The sequence below is a fragment of the Diabrotica undecimpunctata genome, chromosome 5 (assembly GCF_040954645.1).
Source record: "Diabrotica undecimpunctata isolate CICGRU chromosome 5, icDiaUnde3, whole genome shotgun sequence".
NCBI lineage: Eukaryota > Metazoa > Arthropoda > Insecta > Coleoptera > Chrysomelidae > Diabrotica > Diabrotica undecimpunctata.
The window spans coordinates 2,529,736-2,540,319 of record NC_092807.1 but is presented as its reverse complement, the minus strand read 5'-3'; the positions used below and the strand labels follow the sequence as shown (position 1 = coordinate 2,540,319).

The 10,584-nt window shown below is 35.2% G+C and overlaps 1 protein-coding gene across 1 annotated transcript in view; it reads left to right on the top strand.

The window, feature by feature from the left end:
* Nucleotides 1–1,765: 1,765 nt before the first annotated feature.
* Nucleotides 1,766–10,584, top strand: part of LOC140440981 (muscle segmentation homeobox-like) — a 173,728-nt gene continuing 164,909 nt past the window's right edge. The window contains exon 1 of the mRNA XM_072531342.1: nt 1,766–2,432. Within this exon, the coding sequence (XP_072387443.1) occupies nt 1,874–2,432 (559 nt within the window). The 5' untranslated portion in view covers nt 1,766–1,873. The remainder of the gene's footprint in view (nt 2,433–10,584) is intronic.

The following is a 10,584-nucleotide window of genomic DNA, read 5'->3' as shown; positions in this document are numbered from 1 at the left end:
CACATCATGAGAGACGAAAACTACTAAGGGATTTTATGTAGGGCAAAATGACAAACAGAAGAAGTGAAGGAAAAGATTCAACGACTAGAGCTTTACTGAAAGTAATTGAACTTATTGTTCAGGTGCTTGATATGGGAGAATCTACAAACGGATTAATGTGAGACCTAACAAAGGTGGCCTCTTAAAAATCTAGTAGACAACAAAAAACTCAATTTTTACCAGTTCCTCTCCTACAAAGTGATGTAGTGCCAATAAGTGTCCCCTTTTAAATTTAATGTCTGTTTTGTCGTTTTAATTGTCTTCTGTTTGTCCCTATGTGTACTTAACTGTTTTTGTTTTAATAATTTTAACATATCTGACATCACAATTTTCTGACAAAATAAATCAAATTCACTTTATCAAAAAATTTGATAATTACAAGTTAAAGAAATTGCACACCCACAAAATTGTACATCTAATTTCATTCATTGTCATACAACTGTCCTTTTATTAAAAAAAATTCAATAAATTAACACATATTTCTAAAATATATCTTTCGAATAAATATAAATAACTTTTAACAATTTAAATAATATAAAACATCACTTTCATTTAACAAACAATCACATAATACCCTATTCTTATTTCATTTGTTAACATCTCTCCCCTCAAGAAACTTCCCCGCTAATTATCAAACAGTTACAATAAAAACCGAAGATCACCCATAATCAGCAATACAGGATAATTTGAACTATGTTTCCCGAATCATTAACTAATAATTCTTGTACAGGCATCATTTAATTTACTTTGTACCGTTTGACCTGAAGATGCTTTGCAAATTGTAGAAAGCGAAACCGGTCGTCTTAGGTAGTAAAATTAAACTGATTGTGAGTAAGTCTTATTTTATTTCTTTTTGCCTATTTAAAAATATTTATATATCTATCATTGTGTATTTTTCTGAGGAATAAATTCAATAATCTATTGAAACTGGCTGAATGACGAAAGTCTATGCTCAATCAATTGTGGTTTGTTCTCATAGAAATACAATATTTAAACATAAGTCACAAGTTAAAAGAAAACAGTTTCAGTATATGTATGCCATAAAAAAACTGTTTGACTAAATTATGTTTTGTAATTTATAATGATTAAATATGAGTTTGTTAGTTATACAGATAAATATATTATCGCTATTATAATTTTCCATTACTTGCTCCTGGTTTCACCTGTACAGCCAGAAACCATAAAAAACTCCAAAAGGCTTTTTAAATCAAAGTAAACAAACAATTTACCGATGTTGCGCCCATTTCTAGTCTTTAACGATCTTCTTGAGCAACAACCAATAATAATTTTAACAGTAGGCATAACGATCTCGTTACAAATTCAATATGGAGGCCGTAAAAAACCCATCCGAAATGAATAAGTCCATCTTTCGCCTCTGTAATTAAGATATAACAATTTCGAAAGACCTCTTTTAACGACTATAAACAAGTGTAAGCTCTTTAAGTAGCAGTTATAGTAATAAAAATCCGGACAGAAACAAAATAAAGGTATCAAACAGCTAACCAGACGAATATCGTTCGTGCTGTAGGGGGAAAATGTGAGAGAGTCGACTATTCGCTTGAGCCGCTGGCTTGTAGTTAAGGACAACCGGCGGTGATTGGTTGATTTGCTTAATAACGCAGTTAAACGCTAGGCGGGACTAAGCGAGCCGCCCCTAAAAGCCCCGCCTCATCGCTGATATTAACTGTAAACAGTTCTCTCATCAGTTTAACCTGAACACCTTTGGGTATAAGTCGGTTATTATATAATATTATATCTAAATGAAGTGTATAACGTGTTTTTCTGGTTCTTATGTTTACGTGACAGTGGTGTCCTTTATTCCCTAGTTTGACTTATGCTAAAAAACCCTCTCGACAGTGCCCAAATAATGACTGTCCAAAATTTGGATACCTTAGACGCTAAGAACGGTGAAACTATGCAAAATATTAGCGACAAAGCAACTAACGATGCTCAGTCGGCTAAAAACGGACATATTAGTTTTAGTGTAGCTTCCCTCTTGGCCGACACGAGGCCTTCCAAGTCAGTGTCGCCTAATTCATCCACCATCCCGTCATCCAGCCCGACGCATCACTCTTCCGACGATGAATACGACTCCAACCAAGAAGATTCCATAGTGGACGTGGAAGATCTAAACGCCGAGAGCAAAATAGAAGACTCTCCGTCGAAAGAGAGCGATTATCTCTCTCAAAGAGACACCCGCGAAAGAGACTTTTCCAAAGATTCGCTACTGAGCCAAGGTCCCATCCGGCCGACGCCTTTTTCGGCTCTTGCGGCAGCAGTGTACCAGGCCGCGCATCCTAACTGGTCCCATCAAGGACTGGTGAACCCGTTCGGAGGACCTGGGCCCATGTTCCAAGGCGCCGCACCTTTCGGGGTTCCCAACATGAACTCAGGTAGGTAATTATAGGTTAGGATTCTTTCTTGACAGCTTCAAATAAGTCGGTATCATTCCGAGAGGGACTTGGACTTCCTGGAATGCCGAAGGGGGTTTATTTTGCTTAAACACTGTTACTTATTAATATTAATTAGTTTTTTAATTAATAGGTGTCTACTTATATAATTTATGAAAGAAAAATTTTTTGAATCTAGATTCTAAAACCTGCATGAAAATGAGTATATATTGGCAAGTAGGTATATCATATTTATGTCTAACTAAATACAATTTTTCTTCTTCTTCTTTTTTATAAGCAATTCTGTTTGTTCATTAGCGGAGTAATACCTACCTGGAATGTTGTCACTTCGTTATTGCGCGATAGGCTGATACATTATTTTTTCTGTTCAGTCACTTATACCTTGCATTATAAGTTGCATTTTCTTCTTAGATTTTCACTGTTCTTTCGGTCTCAGCGTATTTACTGAATTATTCTTAGTATTTTTTCATCTCCGTCGATTACAATAGTCTTTGTTGAGCCCATTATACACACAATACACCTGTGTTGTCTAGATCAGTTTTTGTAGACTATTTTAATCTTGGGATATCAATGTTGTGTGGTCTACGAGTATTTTTAAATATAAATAATTAAATTGACGAGCAGAGGGCTTAGTGAGTTCTCCTGTTTAACTCAGTTGCCTGTGTCTATAGACTTCTTAAGGTGGCTACCTATTCTGATTTCCATCCTGTTGTTCTCGTAGATATTTTCAATAGTTTTTACGATATTCACGGTAATTATTAGATTATGATTTAAAAAATCTTTCTTCAGATGTGTCTGGTACAGAAATACTAGCATATTTTACTATAGTAACGAATACTGTATCTGTACTGTACAGCTGGTTCATAAAAAACTGACACGACTCTTAGTAAGATTTGATCATTTTGAGCAGTGTATTTGATTGTTCTGATATTATATTATATTTATTATGAGAGACAAACAATAAACAAACAAACAACAAACAATTGATAACATATATGTTACTTCATAAATTGTAATAATTATTAAGGTCTAAATTTTGATAATATTTTGAATTCTTTCATTTTATAAAGAGTACATATATAAATGATGGTTTTTAGAGTTGTTGTTATTATTTTTATTATTATTAACAAATATAACAAACGACTTAACAATATATTAAAGCAAGAATTGTAAGCAAATTAAAAGAACTGGGCACTATCAGAGGCATCAAAACATTTTAACGTAGGCAGAACCACAGTTTTTCTATTAATAAAAAATGGAGGGAACAAGAAAGTCTCAGCAAGGGTCTGGAAGACCAAAACTATACTAAATTTAGGTATGTAAAAGTAAAATTAATATTTTGTAATATCTCCATCACCATTGATAACAGCTTGTAGTCTTCGGTCCATCTGCGTGAAAGGAACTATGAAATTGTCTTCTTCAGAGAGCTCTTCCCAAACCTGTTGTATACCGTGCCACAGCTCTTCAGCATTTTGAGGTATAAAATTACGCCGATACAACCGTTTTATAATAACCCCATACACATTCTCGATTGGATTTAAATCTGGACTGTAGCTGGGCCATGGTAAGGTTTCGATGTTGTTATTCTGGAGCCACTGGTTTATTATATTTGCAGTATGAACAGGACAATTATCTTGAAGGATAAAATTATTTTCTGAATACAACTGTTCTACACTGGGAAACATGATGTTTTTTTTTAAATATTCAAATAAGTCTGCCCAACAAACCTGCCATCAATACGCTGTACCATTCCCATTCCTCTAAATGAAATCCATCCCCATACATTGCCGCTAAAATGATTAGCTGCTCGATATCTATCAACATATAGAGGATTAAATTTATTATTATCTGGCATATACACCTCAATTTTGCCCTCTTTAGAAGACTGAAAAATTTTCTTCTTCTTCTTCCTACTTTATAAATAGGCTTAATGCCTGTTCTACTTCGGGTTTTAGCCTCAATTGACGTTGTCTGACCATCTTTTCCTTGGTCGTCCCAATGATCTTCTTCCATTTGGCGATGTGTCTCTTGCAATTCTTACTATTCTATTTTCTGTCATTCTTTGGATGTGTTGATTCCATTCCACTTTTCTTCTTTTGGTCCACGCGTTTATTTCCCCTATAGTACATTTCGCTCGTATTTCCTCACTTCTTACTCTGTCTCTTAGAGTTTGGTTTGTTATTTTTCGTAAGACTTTCATTTCTGTTGTTTCCAGTAGTCTTTGTGTTTTCGTCGTATCTGCTCTTGTTTCCGCTGTGTACGTCATTATCGGTCTTATTGTTGATTTATATATCCTGGTTTTCGTTTCCGTTGTGAGGTAATTGTTTCTCCAGAATGTGTTGTTGACACATCCTGTTGCTCGGTTTGCCATGTTCACTTGTTTTTGTACTTCTTCTTCCACTTTTCCGTAGCTTGACAGTTTTATTCCCAAGTATTTAGTTTCCATCACTTGTTCTATTATTTTGTTATTTACGACTAGTTTACATCGTCTCGGTTCCGCTGATATCACTATCGTTTTAGTTTTCTCTGTTGAGATCTCCATGTTGCATATGAGCGCCGTATCTTCGAATTCTTTAATTAATCTTTGTAGGTCATCTTCATTTTCGGCTGTTATTATGGCGTCGTCGGCGTAGCATATTATCCTTATTTCCTTTTTCTTCCATTCTATATCCTCTTCTTTTTTTAACTTTCTTTATGATTTCATCTATAAGATTAAATATTAATGGGCTCAGTGAATCTCCTTGTCTAATGCCAGTTTCATATTTGATAGGTTGCTATAGTTTTCCTTTACATCTTACCATAGCTATGTTATCTTTATATATATTCTCAATGGTTTTTACTAAATCCAGTGATATTCCCTTTTCATATAATAGATGTATCGCGTCCCGAATTCTCACTCTATCAAACGCTTTCTTCAAATCTATCAGACTAAAAATTTTTTCATCTATAAAAATTACCCTGTCCCAAACACCTTGATTTTGTAGCTGATGGTTTAAAGCAAATAAAAGCCTTAATTGCTTCTGTTGTGGTGTAAGAGCTTGTTTTTTTGCTGCAGTTCAGTACCTAAGATGCGATGCTTTAATTCTGCGACAAGTTGTTGTCTTTCTTCCTGGAAACCGTGACATAATTCTTGCAGTTTTTGCATTTTCCAAAGGATTCTCTTCTAATCTCTCCAAAAGCGTACGACCTTGCTTTCTTTCTAGTGTTTCTTGTTCTCTCCATCTTTTATTAATATTAAAAATTGTTGTTCTGCTTACGTTAAAATGGTTCGCTATGGTAGATAGTGATCAATCATCTTCTAATTTCGTTAAAATTCTTGCTTTTAGTTCTTTGCTAGCATGTGGAGCCAATTTTTTGAGGTTGAACAGAATAAGTTATCTGACAAATTTTAAGATTTGTCAGTGATAGTGACAGTATGTAAATAATAAGTATTTATCCTTCAAAATACACTGCTTAATTTTCTACAAATTACACTTTAAGTGTCGTACCAGTTTTTTTAGGAACCAGCTGTACATGTTCTTCCAGTTAAAATACAACTCAAAATGGTAAATCATGGTGACCAAGAAAATAAGCTTCCTATTTGATGTAATTAATTACTACTTTTATGGTATAAACACAAATATTTATTGGTTGATTATATAACAACTACAATACCGTGAAGATCTATGAAATCATCAGAAACTTACCTACCTTTTATGCTGTTTCTTTCTTTTCGGTTTTCGAATCATTTCTCCTTCGTTTTTTTTGGATAGCTGTTTTATTAGTTGGCCCGTAGTGTAAGAGGTTTTCTAATTTGGTTCACTTTTCAAATATCTATTGTATTAAAGGCGTTAATAAATATTTAAAAATTGTATCATAAAAATCATTCCTAAATACTGTTTATATTCCAAAAAATCACAAATAATAGATAAGTAGGGTAGACTGGGGCTAGTTGTGCCACTTTGGACAAAATAATTTTTAACATTTTTTTCGTAATTTTTAGGGCTGTTAGATTACTTTAATGAGGTACTATTTTTAATTGGGAATCATTATTTGGGAACATCAGCAATTTTTAAGCAATACCTTACAGTATGTAAATAGTTTTACAAAATGCACATATTGTCACAATTTGCCCCAATATGGGGTAAGTTGTGACGAACTTGGGGCAGGTTGTGACAGTAAATATTTTTAAATATAATAAACTTTAGTTGGAGAATAATAACAAAGTTTCCATAATAAATTTATTTTATAGTTAAGTATAGATACATAAATGTTTGATAAATGTTTATGTAAGAAACAAATGTGTAGAAAAACATCTAGTGAATTTAAAGTAAAATAAAAAACTTAATCGCTATCGTCAATTTGTGCTGATTCTACTTGTAGTTCTGAAGAGTGGCAGTTTATACAAACATAATAAAGATCATCTTTTGTGCACTTTACATGAGCCCACCGCTTGCATTCCATACATTGCACCCAGTCTTCTCCTAACCTAGACTTTTTATATGGTCCCATACAAACTAAGCAAAAGTAATCTTCTTCCTCTTCTTCTGAGCTGTCTTCTCTTTTTCTTGTTGCGGTCTCTTTCTTTGGCGCTGCTTTTTTCTTAGGCAACAGTTGTTTTGAGTCAAATAATTTTTTCTTTATTTTATCCTCTTTGCACTTTATTGTTTCCTTCCTCTTTAACTCTTCACTGCCAATTGTCTCCTTGACAGGTGTGCTAGTCAAAATTGCAGATGTTAAGCTCTTGCGTTTTTTATTTTTTCGAGGACCAGCTTTTGGCAGAGGTCTTATATCCATAGGGCTGACAGGCAGAACTTCGGCATGGAATGATCCTGGTAGGTTGGCCTGCGATGATCCTTGTTGATATGGTCCTGGTTGATAGGTATGGGAGGGTCCTGGCTGGTTAGCATAATATGACGACGGTTCAGGTTCATCGAGATGCTGAAACTCTTTAAGCTGCCCAGCACTGGCTTCCTCATTACCATCTACGATGTCAATAGGCCTATTCAAAGGTCGGTCGGTCACCGAAGAACACAGAAAGTCTTCTTCATTAAAAATGTTTCTATTGAATTCCCATATTCCTGTAGAACGAAATCCTGCCTGAACATTTGTTGGTGTTACAGCTTTAGGTAATGCTGTTTTCACTATACTTGGGATGTCATAAATTGAGACTGTGTTTCCAGGATGAGATTTCATCCATCCACACATGGCGTCGTTTAAAAACTTCTTAAATGGACCAAAAACGGAAACATCCAGTGGTTGAAGTCTATTTGTTGTATGGGGAGGGAACGATAAGAGAGTAATACCGTGCTCTGTACAATAGTCAAGGACTTCGATATATAGGTGAGCACTGTGGTTGTCTAACAGAACTAAAACCGGTGATTTCTTTGAGCACCTTACTTTTTTTACAAAATGCTTCATAAAAAACAAAAAGTCCGGGCCTGTTATCCAGCCACTTGGGTTAGCAGTACCACAACAACCTACTGGCCCATCACGTACAAAATGCTCCTTGTAAAACTTACGTGGAAAAACGAACATAGGAGGAACTGAGTTACCCTCTGCGTTAATAGCAAGAACCATAGTAACATTGGTCCCCCTCTCAGCTGAAGTGACACCACCAACTCTTTTCTCGCCTTTCTTCGCTATGATTTTTACCGGTTTTTGGACAGTCCCAGTCCCTGTCTCGTCTATATTCCAAATATCATTAGCTGTAAAATGGTTTTGACTTAATACTAATTCGAGGTTATCAAAAAAGAGTCCGACATTGTGCTTGTTGAAACTTGTACTCCGACTTAAGCTGGTAGCCTCAGGAACACGAATAGACACATTATTGTTACGTTGCATGAACTTTGTAAACCAATCATTACTGGCGTGTTTTGTTGCTACCCAATTCTCAGGCACAAGAACTTTGTTCGCTATAGCAAATTCAAAAGCTAAACTTTTCATTTCTTTTGGGCTAATACCATAAAATATTTTCGCTGCCTGAACAGCATATTCACAGAGCTCTTCTTCTTGTTGTTGTGAAAATATCATTCGAGGTCTTTTGTAACCCATTTCTACCACTCCATCTGGATTGGTTTGTTGTTTTTTTATATATCTAAGTAAGGACATCCGGTTAACGCCATATTTTTCAGCTGCTTACCTTAAACTACACGATCCAGACTTAACATCTAACGAAGCCGACTCGTAACTGTTTATATTACTCCGACCACGTTCCGTTTTCCTTTTATAATTTCTCACCATTATCTGTAACAAACCCATAAACATGCATTAAAATTAGTAGGGGCATGTTGTGACACTGTCACAATCTGCCCCAAGCCTTTCGTCACAACTAGCCCCACCGTACGCCATTTTACATAAAGCCACTTGCACAGACCTTGACACGTCGTATAGAAACCAAACTGTGTCTTACTAGAGAGAAATAAACAAACTATCTACTACAACTAGAATAAGTTTCTTACCTTGTGGTTTGAAAGTGAAATAACAATTCAAAGACAACAGCAAAATTTTACTTCGTTACAACGAAATGACATATAATTTTATAAAGCGGCAGAAACGCATAGCATCACAACCAAACTACACAAACAGACTGAGGACATGCGGACGTGGAATTCTGGGTAACCGGGCGACGCTGCTACCTATGGTTAGTCTATAAAACTATTTGTCACAACATGCCCCTGTCACAACTAGCCCCGATCTACCCTACATAAAAAAATATAAACAAAAGTCCAATTTGGGATACCGGCATCTTTAATTGGACCATTAGCACCCTTAATTGGACCGATACGCGATAACAAACATGAACTATAATATTCAACGTCTGTAACTAATAAACTTAACCTTCTTCTTCTTCTTCTTCTTCTTCTTCGCCCGACTAGGATTACTCCTGTTTATCTGCCTCTTATTCTGTTTCAGTTGTTATTGACTGTACATTATCTTTCCAGCTTTTTGGCGGCCTTACAACGGGTCTTCTGATATACGGCTTGTTGTTTTTACAGATGTTCGCTAATCTATCTGGTCCCATTCGGTTTACATGTTCGTTCCAGTTTTTTTTTTGTTTTTATCCACCTGTTAATATTTTTAATTTTGCATTGTTCACGTATACTTCTGTTGGTTTGTCTGTCTCTTAATGATATGCCCGCTATTGATCTTAATACTTTCATTTCGATATTGTTGATTTGTTGTTTCGTCTTTCTTGTATCGGTCCTTGTCTCCGCTGCATATGTTAGGATTGGTCTTACTGTTGTCTTGTATACTTTCATTTTGCTTTCCGTGGTCAGATATTTGTTTCTTCATATGGTTTCTCGGAGGCAACCACTTACTCTTGCCGCTTTTGATGCTTGCCTTGTGGTCTGTGTTCCTATATCCCTGTCACTAGTGATCTCTACTCCTAGGTAATTGAATTTCATTACTTGTTCTACAATTTTGCCGTCTATTTCTAGTTCTCATCTACGCGGCTCTTTACTGATCACTATACATTTAGTTTTTTTTAGTGATATTCTCAGATTAAGTTTGTTTGCTGCGATATTGAAGGTGTGGAGCTGCCATTGTAGGTTATCTTCGTTATCAGCAATTAGTACTGCATCATCGGCATAGCATAGTATCGTGATTTTATGCGCTCCCATGTGGTATCCGTGTCTTTTTTTACTTCGTGAATTATTTGATTCATCACCATATTGAATAACAATGGGCTGAACGAGTCTCATTGGTGGATTCCTCCTTTTAGTTCTATGAATTCTGTTTCCCCTGTTGGCATTATAACTCTGGTCTTATTGTTCTTGTTAATTTCATTAATTGTCCTTATTATCTGATGGTCTATTGGTTCAGCTTGTAATAAATTTAAGATGTCATTTCGCTTTACCCTGTCAAAAGCACTTTTTAAATCTACAAAGCACATGTATGCTGGTTTTCCATATTCAATAGACTTCTCTATTAAACTTAACCTACATGTAAAAAATCTGTATTGTCATGAAATATTATGAATCTTAAGTTTTCTGTGAAAACATTGGCACATTTTGCATGAAACCAAATTTTACATTTAAGACATTGGATCATTTCTTCGAGAGATTCAGAACTATCAGATTTAGCTACACCTAATTTTGCTACCTTTTTTTTACAACCAATTTTTGATAATTTTAAAGTAGTTTTAACCGAT